Source organism: Paroedura picta, chromosome 11 (genome assembly GCF_049243985.1).
Source record: "Paroedura picta isolate Pp20150507F chromosome 11, Ppicta_v3.0, whole genome shotgun sequence".
Classification (NCBI taxonomy): Eukaryota; Metazoa; Chordata; class Lepidosauria; order Squamata; family Gekkonidae; genus Paroedura; species Paroedura picta.
This window is the reverse complement of record NC_135379.1, coordinates 48,551,669-48,570,856: the sequence shown is the minus strand read 5'-3', so window position 1 is coordinate 48,570,856 and position 19,188 is coordinate 48,551,669. Positions and strand designations below refer to the sequence as shown.

General features: G+C 41.8%; 1 protein-coding gene across 7 annotated transcripts in view; it reads right to left on the bottom strand.

Moving 5' to 3' along the window:
* Positions 1-19,188, bottom strand: part of SUGCT (succinyl-CoA:glutarate-CoA transferase) — a 473,760-nt gene that overhangs the window by 191,293 nt on the left and 263,279 nt on the right. For 2 of the 7 annotated variants that reach the window (XM_077302697.1, XM_077302694.1), the window contains exon 13: positions 10,703-10,759. The exons of 4 other annotated variants lie outside the window; for them this stretch is intronic. In XM_077302697.1, the coding sequence (XP_077158812.1) occupies positions 10,703-10,759 (57 nt within the window). Of the gene's footprint in view, positions 1-2,932; positions 3,133-10,702; positions 10,760-19,188 lie in introns of all 7 variants that reach the window. One more of the 7 variants, XM_077302695.1, reaches the window with a different exon arrangement.

The window sequence follows — 19,188 nt, the reverse complement described above, 5'->3', positions numbered from 1 at the left end:
GGCATATGTCCAGAGGAGGGTAACAAAGATGGGGAGGGGTTGGAGACCAAGATGGAGACCAAGACATATGAAGAAAGGTTGGGTGAGCTTGGTCTGTTTAGCTTGGAGAGGAGATGACTGAGAGAAGATCTGATAATCATCTACAAGTATTTAAAAGGGTACCATATGGAGGATGGAGCAGAATTGTTCTCTCTTGCCCCAGAAGGACAGACCAGACTGAATGGGATGAAATTAATTCAAAAGAAATTCCATCTAAACATCTGGAAGTAGTTCCTGACAGTTAAAGCAGTTTCTGAGTGGAACAGGCTTCCTCGGGAGGTGGTGGGTTCTCCATTTTTGGTAATTTTTAAACAGAGGCTAGATAGCCATCTGATGGAGAGTCTGATTCTGTGAAGGCAAAGGGGTGGCAGGTTACAGTAGATGAGCGACAGGGATGTAAATGTCCTGCATAGTGCAGGGCGTTGGACTAGATGACCCATGAGGTCCTTTCCAACTCTATGATTCTATGATTCTATGATTCTATAAGTACCCTCTGGGTATGCTCTGTCAACCAGTTATTGATCCATCTGACAGATGCATTCCAATCACATAGAAATGGAGGGATGGTGTCTTTTTGATAGCAATAGAAACATGCTGGTGTGGAGTCAGCCTGCGACTGCATTATACTCCGGCAACTATGCTCAACTAGTTAATAAATATTTCCTAAAATTGTCTACCATTCTGCAGTTGTCAAAGGATTGTTCTCAGATTACATCAACAACAAAACCAAAATCAGTTTAATAAGTCCTTCATTTTATGACTTAGTGTTTTAATATCTTATCAACAACACTCAAGCTGACCAAGACTTTATTATTATTTTCATTTATGTACCACACAAGTGAAAGCTGTATATGCCTATGCTACTGAAAGGGGAATTAAAAAAATATCACAGTAAAAAGTCCATGTGCAAAAGAGACTCTTGGCAAACCCAAGGCCACTAAACCATAGCAGGGAATGGATGATGATAGATAGTTCTATTAACATGATTTATAAGACATATAAAAAAAGAATTGCATCGATAAAAATAAGTTGGTTAAATAAACAAAAGGCCAGTGAAAACTCTGATCTAAGAAGAGACACAATAATTTAACAGGGCACAGAAGAGCTATGAAGTATCATATTCTCATATACCCCAAAATTATTTCCATGTTTCGCTGTACACACAACAATCAGATGTCTGTCCCTCACCCTCAAATTCCTGAAAAGAGCTTTATCTTCTTGTTTGCATGTGTATAGGTAAGTCCAGTGCACAAGGGACTGCAGTGTGGAAAGGCAGGGTGTTATTAAAAGAAAATTTAAAAAATAGGGCCAAAAAGGAGCAATTCCATGGAGTTACAGAGCAATCCTGTGCAAAGCTCTTCCAGGCAAGAACATTGAAATCAATGAAGTTTGACCAGAACAACTCTGTACAGGATTGCACGCACTAAATAGCCAAGATTGTGTGCCAAAATACAACCCTCCCCCTTTTCTGGCAGCTGACATGCATCCAGGAGTATAGAATTAAATATTATTGTTCTTTTACTATAGCTTTCCCCTAAGTAACCCAAGTATAAATCCATTCATCAAAAAGAAGCTGGGGGGAAACACTGGACAAAAATCACAGGTTAATATGGTGACCATATGCACCAATTTCTACCCCCACCCTTCAATGGCAAAAACATTTAAAAAAATAGGAAGCAAAATATTAATTTCCTTTTTCTGTTGGAATACTTTCGATTTATGACATGAGGAACTGTCCTTATTAAGTAGTAATTTACAGTACCAATGTATTGTTCAAACATGAAACTGGAGGTTAAAATGCAGGCGTTTTCAAAGTAATATTGGCCCGAGCAAAGAAACCTGTACAGTTAATCCTAAACAGTTTCAAAATATAGCTTTCTTCTTCCCCTATTATTAAACAAAGGAAACCAGATGGGATCCAATCACGGGTGCTTTGTAAATCTAGTATTTGACAAAAAGCGCCTCTTTCCCCCCCACATGGCACAAGGGAATCACATGTTTTCCTTGGCACAGTGGATGTTTATTTCCTTACTATACCTTCCCCAAGTGCAGAACTACAGATCACAAGAACTGCATAGCCCCCTCACAGACACACCTGTGATTTATGGTACAACTTACCTATAGGGCTGCCACCTGCCAACCTGTCAGGAAAAAATGATAACAGGCTAGCTGGATCCATTAAATCACTTCTAGTGCAAAAACAGAATTGACCTCAACACATAGGGATGACACCCGAAATCCTAGACCTTTGCCCCAACATGATGGTGGTATCTCCAGTTTTGTCCCTGAAATGGCTTCTTGCATCAGCACAATACTAACAAGCCCCCTTCGTTTTCCTCCCACCAGTCTGGGAAGTAGAAGGAGAGGCCAGTTCAGGGAGACCTGACTTTCATATCTACCTTGAATTTTGATGTCATCAAGTAATTTCCTTTTCCCCAATAGCCAGCAATGAATGTATATGGGGAGGATTCCACATGGCATTTCTGAACTTTAAAAAAGCTAGTGTCAGGGATACCCAATGTACTTAGGTCTTTTGTCACTTTTGGAATTTTAAGAACTGGATGTGGACACCAACCAAAATGATTACCATTAAAGACAATCACAAAATGGCTGCCATAGTTAGCTGAGGCTGAACACAAAATGTTGGGAGGCTGCAAATGAAGAATCCTTCTACAATAAGGTGTCCAGATTGTCCCGCTTTTGGAGGTACATCTGGGGGTACCTGGAAAAATGTACTAATGCTGAAATTGAAAAATATATATTACAATACTATTTTTGCGTTCTATACATTCTATGAAATTTCTTGTTTCTCCATATGGACCAATTTTTAAATCAAGAACCCCCCCCCCCCGGTCAATGGTGTCCCACTTTACCAATGTTAAAATCTGGTCACCTTATTCTACAATGCAGGCAGCTGCTGCTGTTCCCTTCTTCTGAAGCACCTTCTTCTCCAATGAGACTGAAGTAAGCCAGGAATAGGTCTTTGCTTTGGGGAAGTGGTACTTTGTGACAGAAGCAAGTACATGGCATAGGGTTGCCATACAAGGTTGTTGTGGAGAAAAAATGGAAGAAGAGAGAACCATGTATATCAACCTATGGAAGAAGGGAGAACTGAGTATGTCATCCTAAGCTCCTTAGAAGAAAGGTAAGGGTAATTATAATGTAAATAGATTTTCACTGCCAGTCCTATGCTTTCTGTGTTGTATAGTTTTGCCTGGAGCCTTTCTTCCTCCTTAACTAATCATTTTCTTGGAAAGGCCATCTATTTCTTCCTTCAATGGTATATCTGTGCTAACTGGAGACACAAGCAGACATAAGACATAACTTATTCATCCAATGACTCCTACCGTTTTCTATCCTCAGACGCAGCTAGATGTTTTGGGGCGCACTACTTGCCATTCAAGTACACATCTGAGGTTTCACTTCTAACAACAAAGCTTATACTAGCAGTAGCTGGATTTTCAATCATTTTGAATGCTGAAAATGAATACAAACAAGAAAAAATGCAGCACAGGTTGATGGAATATGTATTAAAGTAGTTCATGGCCTTCGCAAACTCTCCCACTTACAATGAGTTTTAAAGAAAACCTGAATTTGGATTTCAGCACCATGCAATAAAATCATCTCTTTTTTTCCTTTTCCCAGTTGCCAAACACACATAAAGCAAATTCCACCTAAAATCATATTTCAGTTCCACTGTCCTTTAGACTAACCTTTTCTGAATTCCTTCTCTCAAAATAATTTGATGCAATCGCCACATCATATCATTCTGGTGAGTTTGAAATTTTATTCTTTAAAAAGTCATCCAGTAAGATTCTGAAAATGTAATTATAATGCAATTCTCCACAAATAATCCAATTTAATATTTAATTCAATTAAAGGATTATTTGTTCTAGAGTATGTTAAAAAAAGATTTTTTTTCCCACTTGGAAGAAAAATTCCACTTGATACATTTGTTTGTTTTTAGAACTCACTCACTAAATGTCATGAGTGATCCTTTCCTATATAGACTAATAGGCATAAATATCAGACAATGGAAATTTGAAATATTTAACTGGACTTCTATAACTCTTTCTATGTTGGCCTACCCTTGCCTTTGACCCGGAAAGTCCAGCTGGTGCACAATGCAGCTGCTAAGATCCTCACTGGTTCATCTTGGAGGAACCATATCCAGCCAGTGCTGAGGCAGTTGCATTGATTACCAGTTCTGGCCCAGATCAAGTTCAAGGTTTTTACCTTTAAGGCCATTTGTGACTTGGGCCCAGCGTATCTGAGGGACTAATTGTCTGCTTATGCCCCCCGCAGGGTGCTCTACTCTGTGGGTACTAATTTGCTGATGGTCCCTGGCCCCAGAGAGATATGCCTTTTTGGCCCTGGCCACGACCTGGTGGAATGAGTTCTTGGGACAGCTGAGGGCCCTGACAGAGCTAGTAAAGTTCTGCAGGGCTTGTAAAATGGAACTCTTCCGCCAGGTCTATGGTTAAAGCCGGGTTAGCAAGCTTAATGAGCCCCCATCAGGCTTTGCTATAACATCTAGCGCACCCCTTGTTAGTTGACTGTGGTAGGAGGGATTTTGCCATTTTAGGATCTTTGGGATTAATGGGGATGCTTTTTTCCGTAACCTGCCTTGAATCCCAGGAGGAAGGTGGGCTATAAATTTAAATGATGATTATGATGTCTATTGGTTTTCCTTCCTGAGCTTATATAAGGAAGCAGAATAAATAGGATCTGTTACTTTATATGAGTTGAATAGCAGACTACTTTAATGGGATTTCACTGTCTGCTGTGAGATTTTTGCTGTTGCACTAATAAGCGGTGAGGAATCAATGTGGCTGCCATTGATGCAGCAGGGGGGTGGGCTGCTGCCAGTGAGCGTGGGCATGCTGCTTGGTGGCGTGCACAGGGGGCGGGGTGCTGGTGTCTTTGTAAGGCACCACGAGGCCCAACCCTGTCCTCTTTACCCTAGGCTGAAGCCGGGACATTTCTGCCAGGGCTGTCAGCAAACAGAGGCCGAGGCCGGCAGAGCAACAGCAGAGGATAGGCCCACTCATTGCGGGCAGAGCGGGGACCGAGGGGCAGTGCACCATGCCCTTCCGGCAAGCAGGACCAGGATCAGGACAGGGCATGGGCCAGGAGAGCAGTGGCCACAAGCGGGGTAGTCAGCCGGGCATGTTACCCAGTATTTTTTAATCACAGCTAATAACATAGGAGATTACACTCTATTATACCAGATTGAGTTCTCAATGCCAACATTTTATGCCTCACAATAGTTGCTAAATCAGGATGTAGCTATTATCCAAGTAATTTGTAACTGAAGACACTTTATAACTTTATAGTGGAGAAGTATTCTGCCCCACTGTACAAATTATATTATGAAAACAGTGTGTTCCATGTTGTGACCCAATCATGTGGGCCAATGGTTCACACAAATTTATCCATTCTTTTGTGGGAAAATAATCTCAGCTGGGTTTCTGTTTGATTGGTAGTGACACAGAGCAGTGGTCTATGATCTTTCCAGATCTGGGACCACCTTTATCTCCTAGGGAGCAATATGAGAACCCCAGAACTGCAAGCATTTGACAGGAAGCCACATGACAATTCAGAGAGCAAAACCACAGGCAATGAACTCACTGGTGTCAAGGTGAACTCCACTGGATATACTATTGTGAGGTACAAAAGAAGGGTCAACGTCATAGAGGAATTTTATCCATCAATGAGTGACCTCACATTGCTGTCCTAGTGCCCCTCTCAGCATGAATTAAAGAGAGCCAAGAATTGTGGCAACTTTTACACATATATGTTAGCATGAGACTATTCAAAAAAACACCTCCCCTCGAGAAAAAAAAAACACAGCTTTATATGGGTTTGCAATTCAGGAGGTGGTGCTCTACATAACTCACCTGAGAATCTTGACCAATGTAGAGTACCTACTTTATATATGATACCATATGCACTGAGGAACAGAGGGGTGTAAATACTTATTTTCCATCATATGCAGGGAACAGCTGGGGATAATTATGAACCAGATTCTTTCTTCTGGGATATGTTGACATAAAGTGCTAGATATGAAGCAAAGTCCAACTGGCAATAACTGAACCAAAAGCATGTCTCATTAGAAAAGTTATGACAGTGAAATAAAAGAACTAATTAGAAATAAGTAGGATACATAGGGCAAAAGAAAGAAAGAGTTACAATCAAACTCTATTATTAGTGGAAATCATTCATTGTTTCGACTAGTTAAAAGTATGAACCCTTTCACCACGACTACTCTGCATGTGGAAGGAAGGAGGGGAGGAATCAAGTTTTCCAAGATGCAAAGACCATTTCAAGCTCACAGAGTTTATGAGCACCTGATAACATTTAATATATTCCACAACTTGTATTAGTTTAACGTGTTTAGAGGTACCGCCGCTATTTTCAAGGCAAACGTACTAAAAATGCAATTTTTAAAAATTACTTTGTGTGCGCGCAAAGGACTTCCTTTCCAACATTTGGCCTGCATATGGATGGCTCTAAAACTAGCTAAATCCATTGGAGAGCTTTCCATGTTATCAGACACATCTGAATGGGCAGGTTATTAAACTGCAAATGTAACCACTCCTTTCTTTACAGCCCTTTAAAGTAAGTATTTCTTTGATAAATTCATACAGCATACTGTGCATTTAATAAAGAAGCAAGGTAACTCATTATCAGGTCCTAAATTCTCACAACTGGCTCAGTCGTGAACATATGAAGCTGCCTTATGATAAATCAGACCATTTGTCTACCCAGGTCAATATTGTTTATTCTGGCAGTGGCTCGCCAGGGGTCTCAGGTGATGGTCTTTTACACTGCCTGTTGGCAGATCCTTTTAACTGGAGATGCCATGGACTGAACTTGAGATAAGAAAATGATTCTAATTAAGGCTAACAGATTCTCTATGGGGATGTTCAACTTTATTGGCATTTGACAAACTTTTCAATTTTTTAAAAGTAGGTTCATGTTCGGTCACAGTTCTTTCTTCTGATAATGAAAAAGAACAAGAGTTGGTTTTTATACCCTCGGAGTCTCAAAGCAGCTTGCTTGTGAGGTAGGGGAGGTGGAGTGAGTCCTGACAAGACTGATGTGAGAAAAGCTCTAATAGGACTGTCACTAGCCCAAGGTCATCAGCTGACTGCATTTTGAAGAGGAGGGAATAAAATCTGGCTCTCCACATTGGAGGCCACCACTCCTAACCACTACACCAAATTGGTTGATGAAACAGGGAGGTATAGTGGTTAAGAGTGGGGGCTTCTCATCTGACAAGCTGGCTTTGATTCCTCCACATGCAACCAGCTGAGTGACCTTGGGCTCACCACAGCACTGATAAAGCTGTTCCGTGCCGTAGCGAGCCCAAGGTCACCCAGCTGGTGACCAGGGCATATATATGGTAGGAAATTTCCTGCCTCCACTGCTGTCCACCACCACTCAGCTGCACAGCAGAAAGAAGCTGGCTGATAAAGGGGGAGGGGAAATCAGGGCCATTCCACACATCGAAAAAATAGCGTTACGCCAGTGCAATGGCATAACACTATAAAAATCATGCCTCTGATCATTCCTCACCTCCTAGCTCTCTTACTTTCCTTTGCCACCTTCTCGTGCTTCTTGGCAATCCGCACACCTGCTTGAAATGGCGGAAGAGAGGAACATGCTATACACGGGACTCTCCTTGGCCTGTCAATCAATCCAGGCAGCCAATATCTTTCTTCATGTTTTAAAGGGCCCACGATGAAAGGCTTTTTTTTTTAAAGTAAAACTTCATATGTGTATGCATCTGATCATAGATGCATAGTGCTTATTTTACTTACACCCCTTTTGGAATTATGAGCCTTGAAGCTTTAAATAAGTAATTTTGTTCCTGTTTTTCTTTTTTTGGGGGGGGAGGGTTAGAGAGGTATGCTTTGAGTGTTAAATGGTGGGGAAAATGTTTGTTTTTGCTCTTCATGGATGATTTAACACATATTCATTGCTCCAGGCAATTTGCTTAAAAAAAGAGAGGCCCCATCCCCTGGAAAAGGGAGAAGGAGGTGGGTGTGAGGGCAGGCACTGGAGGCGGTTATCTGAGAGCCAGTTTGGTATAGTGGTTAGGAGTGTGGACTTCTAATCTGGCAAGCCAGGTTTGATTCTGCACTCCCCCACATGCAACCAGTTGGGTGACCTTGGGCTTGCCACAGCACTGATAAAACTGTTCTGACCGAGCGGTAATATCAGGGCTCTCTCAGCCTCACCTACCTCACAGGGTGTCTGTTGTGGGGAGAGGAAAGGGAAGGTGACTAAGCCACTCTAAGACTCCTTCAGGTAGGGAAAAGCGGTATATAAGAACCAACTCTTCTTCTTCTACTTTGCCTTCACACATTTCCATGGCATGTGTGTTTGCTCTCCTCTTGCTCATGCTACTTTTGTGGATTCCCCAGCTAGTGCTTTAAAATGGAGCATGTATCTGCCAGTTTGCTGCTGGGATCCTGGATGCTGACGATGTCGTTTGAAATGCCAAAAATAGGGCGTCAGCAAAAGGTAAGCCTCACTGTAATTTCCGGGTACGGAATAGCCCTCATCCCTGATGTGAGGATGCAACTTCCAGTGCAAACCAGAAATGCATCATCACATTATGTGATGCTCTAGAACAGGGGTAGTCAAACTGCAGCCCTCCAGATGTCCATGGACTACAATTCCCATGAATTGCATTTACTGGTAGGGGCTCATGGGAATTGTAGTCCATGGACATCTGGAGGGCCACAGTTTGACTACCCCTGCTCTAGAATTTGCTTGCAACTCCATAATTAAACCTGATGATTAAATGGATGTCACCGCATCAGGGATGCTGATTACCCCCTAATCTACCTGTAAACTACTGCCTTGGGAATGTTTGGGGAAACAAAGAATGGATTTCTGAGCTGAATTCAGGTCAGATAGGAAGGTATGGCAGAATCTGTGTGGCAATTACAGCCACAAGGCAAGCCTTAGATTGCTAGCCAGGTGGAGGTTCAAAGCAGTCCATTTTACGTTTTGCCGATGACCAAAGTGTGGTTAATGTCACCACTGACATTTGATCACTGATTACACCACACAGATTTAATGAGCCAAGATCCACCTCTGAATGTTGACTGCAACCCAGACTTAGTTGAGTCATTTGTCTGTACAGCAGATAGATATTTTTGAGCATTTATAACAAGTGTCTAAGACTGCGCTCGCACATTAATTTGCCAAATCCTGAGCACTTGCTGTGATTTAATGCACTTCCCCCACCCCTCATTACTTTCCTGTGAACCAGAATGCAAGACAAGCTGAATAGGAGAGAGAGAGAGAAAAAAAAGGGTCTGGATGTATGGCAACAGAGGTCACCTCATCCTTCTTCCTGCAGGCACACAAAAGGCAGCAGAGGTGAGTGAATCCCCTCTCCCCACTTCACACACACCCCATATTCCCGTGGAATGGGCCAGCACCTCTCCAACCTCAACGCACATAAGTCTCATATGTGTTCCAGATTTCAGCTATAGTTTCCCCCCCTCCTTTCAGCTTGAGTTGTTAACAACTTCTCAGTTCCCAAAAGCCATTCCTGTGTTTTACACAAAAGAGCTAACATTTGGAGGGGTGTGTGAAGGGGACGAAGGAGTTCATGTAGGATGTGAAGCCACAAAAGACCAGAACTAGCATCCCCCCTCCCCATTCATAGAGATGAATGAAAAAGCAAGCCTGTATGAATAATGAGTCTATTTGCTTTCCCTTGGAAATTACTAGCAACAAGTGGCAGCTAATAACATTACGCAAAACTTGGCATGCAGGAAAGAAGTCATAATCAATCTTTTTTTTTCTTTTTCTTTTTTTAAGAGGTGGCTGTAGCCAAAAAATCTTGCCACAGAGATTCTGCCATACCTTCCTATCTGACCTGAATTCAGCTCAGAAATCCATTCTCTGTTTCCCCAAACATTCCCAAGGCTCACTCCACCCTACCTCCATGACCTCACACTCACCTAAATCTTCCCTCCTCTTGCCTCTCCACTCTTGGCCTTTTGTCTACCTTCTCCCTCTGGCCTTTCACGGGGTGTCACTCTCAGATTCAAGCCTTGTTCCGTCCATCTGGAATGCTCCCCTGAACCACTGAGTCACTTCCTCCCTTTCCGTCTCACCTTAAAGTCATCCTATTTTCTTTAGCTTAGGGCCGAAGTGTTTTGTGATCCTGTGCATTAAAAGCATGCAGGATATAAAAAACACATGAGTTGCATAGCTGTCTGTAAAGAGATTTGTGGGTGAAATTCAACGTACAAATCGAAGGGATAAAAACCTCACAGGTGTTCTTTTGCAGTCATATGTCACATAATAAACATGAATATTTTAAACAGAACGCTGGATTTAAAAAAAAATGCACATGACTCATAAGGGGCTGACACTTGTCAAGTGGCCTGTAATATCAGTTACTGACATCTATAAAGATACATGATTTGTATAGTAGAAACCCACCTGATTTCCACTGTCAGAGCTTAGTGAGTCTCTATGGCCCAAAGATTAATTTTCTGTGGAGAAATACTTGGAGATGACTTTCAAGAACCTCAGGCTGTGTTAAACATCCACGTTATACTGTTCTGATGTACGCACACCCATCAGAGATTAAAGCAGCTTCATAACAAACTATGCTTAAGAGCCTTACTGTATGTTGTGAGATTCTCCTCACTCTTCCCCTCTCCAAGCCAGAGTTTGCAATTACCTGTCAGAGGACAAAATGTCATTTTGGTCTTGAAAGAATGCATTACTTACCAAGAGTGACTATTTCAGATGAGAGCTTTTATCACAGGATCTATGCTGTGGAAACATACTGGTCACTTTTGTAGTGTGAGCTGTACTGCTGCTAGTCGCTTTCTGCACTGACACTTTAAAACGTCTTGCAAAAATAAGGGCCTATTATGACCGGAGAAGCAAACTCTGTAAAAAAAATACTGCAGCTTGTTTCTTTTAGAACGTATGATACATTGCATGGCTAATGTTGGAAGTGGATCATGTCATAGGTCTGGCACATTGTGCACTATGCCAAGCTTATTTAAAGTGCTGGGTTAATGATGAAGCAACAAAAAAGAAAGAAATGTTAATAAATTTACCAAACAAAGCAAGCAAGCAAGAAACAAGTAGAAAGCTATCCTTGCAACAGGGAGGAATTATCACCAAGCTACAATCTCACCAGGACTCTCAATGCATTTATTCAAAAGCTAAGATGTTATGTGTTTCAGCTGTAGTTCTTCAGCTGGGCATCAGCTGTAGGCAGTTTACTCCATCTGCTTTGACTTGTGTAAAAATTACAAGGCTTTTGTTTTAAGGAGGGGTGAAAATGCAGCCCTACAAAAAAAACACTAGTTAGCTACAAGGATAACTTTGCATTCCGACCACACCTTTCAATGAACCAAGTGAGTCATGTCCAAAGGAGAAAAGTTATGACTGCCCACTGATGCAGCATTGTGAGCACAAGCCTGATATTCATATCCAGGGTTCTGTTTCATTAACGCAGTTTCAGGCGAGCTGCTGAGTTTCCCCTTTGCATGGATGCCGATAGATCATATGATGCATATGAAGCATTTGTTCTGGAATATTTATTACATGTCCGCTCTCCCCAAACTGCAACAGACAGCTCACAACATCAAATAACAACACAATTATAATTAAAGCAGCCACACCAATGAAAGCAACACAAGCAACATATAAGCATACCAAAAGTTATCAGGAAACAGGAGGAAGGCAGACCATAAGATTAAGATATTGAAATAACTTCTAAATGGAGAGACACAACAAAGTAGGCATGAGTGAAAGCTCTAAGGGAAGCCTCTTTCAAAGACAGGGTGATGCTGGGAAGGCATACTGCTTGACTGGTGTTGATTGGTGTAGAAGTATTGTTATGTGTTTTATTGGGATTTTATGAAGTTACTCGCCATGAGCCAGAGTCTCTGGGAGTGGCTGGCTATAATTCAAACAAATGTGTATGTATAAGACTTTATTGTTTCCAGCCATAGGCCATTACAATGCCATCAATATCATATCAGTTGATATAAAAACAGTAAAATAATTAGAATGATATATGCAGTAGTCCAAAGATAATGAAAGACAATAAGAATTCAGGTCTCTAGTTCTCTGGTGGTGTAAATTTGGCTCGAATTTTCCTTGCTGCTAAAGCAAATAGTGAAACAACTTGGAAGCTTCAACTGTTACACAGTGGGCAGTAAATCCATTCGCTGGGGTCAGCCACTTGGAATACATAACTCCAATGACGTGTCAAGTAACCTTGCTACCTATTCACTTCCAAGCCCAAGTCAAAGTGCTATTTATTACCATTAAGATGCCCTTCACAGCTTAGGGCCTTAATACTCATGGACCATTACCGCATGGGAGGTGTCTACGCGGGCCTGCCCTTGTCCTTGATCCGGAAACTTCAGCTAGTGTAAAATGCAGCTGCTAGGATCCTCACTAGCACACCTTGGAGGGCCCACATCCAGCCGGTGCTGAGGCAGCTGCACTGGTTGCCAATTGCTGTCCGGATCTCAAACCAGTACTGATAGTTACAAATGTTTTAATACCAGAACTACTATATAAACCCAACCGTGCTCTGATCTATATATCATTGCTTCAAGTCTAATATCTTTTACATCTTGAAACGGAGGCAATGTTTTAAATGCATACAAAAATGCTTTGGATTGGATCCGAATTAAATTTTCTGTCAGCAGAAGGAAGTTCCACCCACAGAAAGGAGCCTATTTGCCTCTCCCACTTCAGCCACAGCCCACTGACCTTACCAAGATGTTCGATTCTGCGGCCATTTTGGGGAGTTCAGCAGGCCACATTTTCATCGAGAGTTTTACATTAACCGAAGCCACACTTTGGATCCAGTCCTCTCACTCTAGTTATCTGCCACCTCATCTGTGTGAGCAGGGGCACAGACAGCTGATCTCAAGACAAATGTCTTAATATCAGAACTAGGGTTGTGCACGGCGGCATCCGATTCGGCTGCTCCATGCCGCCACAGCCAGCGCCTCACCGCGGGGAGGGGGAGGGTGCGCAACCGCGGGGAGGCGCTGGCTGCGGCGGCCTGGAGCAGCCAATTTGGACGCCACTGCGCACAACCCTAATCAGAAGTCCTATATAAACCCAACTGTGCTCTGATCCAATCATTGCCTCAAGTCTAATATATGCTTAGGGCTGATCCTGCGTTGGGCAGGGGGTTGGACTAGATGGCCTGTATGGCCCCTTCCAACTCTATGATTCTATGATTCTATGATTCTATGAATATTTCTTAATGTACAACATGCATTTTACGTTCATAATACGAACAAGAGACATTATTATTTCCATTTCACAGGCAAGAGCTCCATTGGAACTTGAAAATCTGACCTCTTGGGTCCATCGCTAGTACAACCCCCATGGGACCACCCCTGGCTCTGGATAATATCGACATGCTGACCCAACATTCCCGTTCCTTTTCCCTCAAACATTATGGTATTTGCACCAGATAAATTGTGAGTTCTTTCGTCATCTCTTTTTAAAAACTTTGTGGCATGACACTGGATCTGTTTCCTAATGTCAGGAATACACCTTCAGGATATGTGTGCGTGTGTGTGTTCCAAGAGCAATAAGTAGATAAATGGTGGCAGGTGCAATCACGCACACATACACAAAAATTGAACAATTCCAACCTTTTCCAAAATATTCCCACTACTCTGACCTTCAAACTGCAGGTGCACACAGAACAGTTCTGCTGTGACAAGGGCAGCATACCTCTTGTAAGCAGCGCTTCACATAATGATGTGTGAAATAAAAGCTAACTGGAAAGAGAGGAAGAAAAGCCAAGACAATCCCAGATGAGAGTAATGTACAGAAGAAAGACTAAGCCACACAGGGGGGGGGGGGGCTCATATAGTTCATTGTCTATGGGAATTCACCACTCCTCTTCCCCCCCCCCAAACCTACCTCCACCCTGAAATGTGTATTATTACTGGGATGTTAACAGGAGCATGATAGTATTTCCAGTTCACAAAGTTGTGCTGGGGGGGGGGTTGTTTGTTAGTTACGCCAACAGGGAAAAATTGCTCAGCAAGTAGAAAGGTCTCTGAGGAGTCTAACGAGAGTGAGAACACACACACAGGCAGAAATACCTCAAGGACAGCTGAGATGCACACATAAGAGCACAAATTACCAAACAAGTGTCAAAATTTCACACATGCCATATAGCTGCAAGCAACATTTCACGAGACATTTCGACAACTGAACACCACTGAGACCGCTCCACTTTTCCCCCCTTCCAGCCTGGAATTTAAAGTCAAAACTGATGACTTGAGTAGATTTGGAACCTGCTTGAAGGAGGTACAGGCTCTATAGTGTGGGATTCTTATGACTCCCTTAAACACCCTGTAAATGCTTTTCTGAGTAGAGTACAGTAGAGTGGAACGGAGTTTAGAAACCCCATTTTTCTTCTAGATTCTTAAGTAGCCCATTTGAAACAAAGAACATTTAGCTTAAGATGCTTGTAATTTTACAATAAATGTCACCCTTGACAAAGAAAAGAAATATCAAAATGTGTCGGGGCATCATTTTGGATTATCATTTGAGGTCCCCTTCCTGTTTCTGTTCTTAGAGCAGTGCTATTTCCTTGTCACTAGCTACTTCACTAGCATCTCTAAACAGATGCCTAGAATATGATTTTCTCTCTGTTTTGAAACTTGCTTTACAGGCACACTTGCACAGAACCACAGAAATCAAATCTTTCCTGGATTCCTGTCAAGCATCTGAAAATTACCCTGCCATCAATTATTTTATGTCCACAGTAATTATCTAATAGCTTCCCCCATCCTGCTATGTGTACCATTTCCAACACATGCTGAAATAACAAAAAAACCTATATATTAAAAACAATAATTCAACATATGCCTTCAAACATTAAGACTATGAACTCTCTGCCATTTCCCCAGAAAACATTTTCCTTTTTTTTTGGGGGGGGGGGACGTATCTCAAACCCTGTAATTCCAATCATCACCAAACTTGGAGGGCTGGTAGAGGAGAAACAGCCGGAGATCTCCTATGTGATTGGTGCCTCTAGCATGCACAGGGTATGTTTTATACATGCCTGAACCTGCTCCTGTCAAAATGACTGCCAGTTATTGATGGGCAGTCATTTTGACAGGTCTAAGTTCAGAAGTGTAAAGAAGTACCGTATATACTCCTGTATAAGCCAAGTTTTTCAACACAGTTTTTAACACTGAAAAAGCCCTCCTCGGCTTATACACGAGTAATTGAAATAACAGCATGCTCCCAGCCAGCCAATCAGAGCATTGCCTTCTGCAAAGTCTTCTGCTCCCAGCCAGCCAATCAGAGCATAGCCTCCTTAATAGCTGAGCTTGCTCTGGCAGTTTGTAGGACATCAATGGTTTGACTGAGGGACTCTGATTTTCTTCTCTTCCTAATCACTTCTTCCAAACTATTCTTTTGCTTTCTGTGGGTGGGGTGGGTTTTGGGGGTGCTTTGGGATTAACTGTTTCTTTTATCTGAGGGGCAGCATTGTTTGCCTTTTATTCTGGGGATTGTATTTCTTTTAAAAGTTTATTTTTACAGTTCTTTCTTTCAGTGTTCAGTTTTACAGTTCTTTATTTCAGTGTTTTGTTCTGGGGGGAGCACTGCAGCTATAGTTAGAGTAGTCCATTCTCCCAGTTTGGTAGCTGTTTTACTTGTTGTAGTAGGTTGCCAACTTCAGATATTGTTGTTCTGCTCTGGTTTGCTGGCCTGGGGGGGCACTGTATGGTTCTCCTGCCAGAGCTGTTCTCACAGAGCAGTTCTGTCAGTGCTCTCTCAGGGTGTCTGGCATCAAGAGAGGAAGGGAAGGCGATTGTAAGCCACTTTGAGACTCCTTTGTTTAGTGAAAAGCGGGGTACAAAAACCAGCAGCTATTCACCCACTTCACTTTTCTGTATTTGTTGGGGGGGGGAGAGGCTGGATGGGAGAGCCCGTGATGATGGAGCATGGATTAAGCACTTAGGCCACCCTGTAAATTTACCAGGAGCTGCTGCATTTCCCACCCTAGGCTTATATGCAAGTATATACGGGATATAAAATGGATCCTGTGCAAGCTAAAGACATCAAAGTTGCAGAGGACCTCATCCAATTTCATACCGTTCTGGTTGCTTTGAAGTTTTCTAAACATTTAGACTGAGTGGTGATAGTCTGTCTGGAAATGTATTCGTTCACAAACCAGCTCAAACTGCCAAAACCAGTCTGAAAGTTTGTGCCAGTTGACCTGCCACAAACGTCATGTGATGAACAATGATCCAGTCAAAATTCATAACAAACTTTAGTTCATGAACCTATCCCTAACTGTAAGCCTATCCGTAACTGTAAAGCTTCTAATTAAGTGATAAATTTTGTTACGCCTTTAAAGTATTACTGGAATCCTGTTTAATTCATCTGTTTACGATGGCACTGTACATATCAAATGGTTTCTGAAACCAAAATGCCAACCACACTTGCAACAACATGTGTACATGATTTTCACATTAATGAAAATCTGATGAATGATTCTGTTTTTATAAATTTCAACAAAACCATTAAGGCTTCTGTTATGGTTTTTTAAAGGCCAGGATGTAGTATGAAATCATCAGCTGCTCACATCTGCCATTGGAACTGTACTGTACAGTAGTATATTTTTCATTTTTATATCAAGAAGAATCCATGACACGTTTATAGAAGTCAGAAATTCAGCAGGAAGATACATTAGAAATGACAGAAGGCTTGTGCATAGTTTTAAAATTATTCACACAGCTGGAATGTTTATAGCCAGAACAGAGTGTAACGAGAGAAAATGCTCAACCACATCAAGCAGTTCCCATGTCGGGCGTGTCATTTAAGTATCAATTCTATAAGGGTGTTTGCTGTGTTCTTCACGCACAGAAAGACCACAACTAAGTGCCTAAAAATATCCCAAGAGTTTTTAAAAATGTGAACAAACAACCCCTTTCCTTTTGATAATTCCAATGCATTGTTTCACCCTGATGGCTCTGTAACATCTGCTTCTCCAGAAGGCATTTTAAAATGTCATCTCTTCCTTGCTTCTCTGTTCACCTCCCTCCCTTTCCCCACTTTTGAGGGTACCTTTTGAAGGATACTTGGGGAAACGTCTTACTCAGGGGTAGTCAACCTGTGGTCCTCCAGATGTCCATGGACTACAATTCCCAGCATTCGCTGGCAGGGGCTCCTGGGAATTGTAGTCCATGGACATCTGGAGGGCCGCAGTTTGACTACCCCTGGTCTTACTTGTACAAAACACAGGGTGAAGGGTGCTTGGATCTTTCTTTTCTTTTGTGTATGGATCTAATAAAGAGAGAAACTTAGGGCACAGCGTAAGGGGAAGTATGATGCACAAGCTGTGTTGAACAAGGCAACAGCACAGCATAGCAATCAAGCAGCAGGAAAGGGGTGAGTTATGAAGAGAGGCCAGTGCAAAATAAGAACCAATCCAACATTACTCAGTCCATTCAGAATGGGAAAGAACAATTCCCAACAGTTGACAGGCAGACAGGACAGGATAAACATAAAATTTAATTACAGGGGAAAACGTCATGAGACACACTAAATAAATGCAGTAAGGTAATTCAGAGATCATAAAACACAACAGAGGAATAAATCAACATCTGAGTTAATAAGCTTGGAAAGATGTAATTCTGCTTCTGATGGCAAATAGCACCACATACATGCTCCTGTAGAGTTTGTCACAGATAGATAAACTAATACACTTAACAATCTATGACTGAAAAACTGGGACCTTGATCCTAAAACAAGTTGAGTCGGTGCCACTAAATTCTAGGAGACTTGCTTCCTAGTAAGCATGGCTACTAGTGGCGTTAGTATTTCAAAAATAACCTCATCAATCAGAACCAACTGGACACAATACTACCCATATTTTTCTCTATAGGGTACTGAATCTATACAACCAATTCTGTAAGGCAGGTACTATACAGGTTCTAAAGAAACAATTTCTGTGGAACTACACCAACATTGGAGGATTGTGAATCATTCTGGAGGAATGAGGAGATCCAATTCAAAGCCACTGTCTGGTTTTAATTGAGGTCACTTTGCACATCACCAACTTCCCACACAGGAGGCAATGCCTGGGTCCCTTCTGCTACACAGCGGTTTTCCCTGCGTGTCATATGTTCCTTTCACTTTCACAAAGCCAGCTACTGCCAAAAAGCCCATTCCAAGTTTTATGAACAAAAAGAACTAGTAGCTGCTGCACATACAAAATCTCTGTATATAATTTTCCAGTTAAAGACTTTGTGATGGCTGATCTCTGGTTTTGGAAAGAAAGAAACAAACAGGGCTGCCCCTACATATCTCCTGGTCTTGTGCTACTGTGGCACTAAAATGATCATTCAGAATAGTGAACAAGGCAATCTGGAAGGTGAAAGACCCCCATAGCGCAATGATGGTGCAATATCCAATGATGTGTGGATGGCTGGTCTCCCAAAGAACTTGTTCTTGATATCTGTGCACATTAGCTTTATAGAAAGATGCAGTGCAGTTCTTGCCACCCTTGTATGTACACTGAACTCAATGGATCCGGAAGACTGTAACTCTGCTCAGGATTGCACTGTTAACTCATAATGGACTGTTGCCTGCCTTGTCATTAATGAAGTGCCATTTCGGACTGAATGCTCAACCAAAAGCAACAGGTTAATTCAGATGCTGGATCAATGAAATAATGTGGGGTGTAAAAGCTGTTCAGTAATCAAAGCAACGTAAGTGGAAGCATACATTCCCTTTACAATGTTCTGCACATGGAAGAAACATGTGCTTTGCATATGTTTAAGCACAGGCATAGCATGATTTGCAGTAAGGTAAGACTGAAAGAAATAACCTGTCTTAACTCTACAAGCTCAGACTACATAACTACAAAGTTTTTGGGGTTTTTTTAATTGCATGTGGTAAACTGAGCACATTTGATCTGGATTCTGCTGGGAAATAAACAAGTTGTTATTACAGAGATACTTTTCAAAGGAGTGCTGTTTTTAATTTATTAATATTGGTAATATCACACTTTGAAAGATGAAAAGGCACTGTCAAAAGTATTATTCTTGTTGTCAGGTGCTTTAGTTCACTTAGTTGAAAAGAATC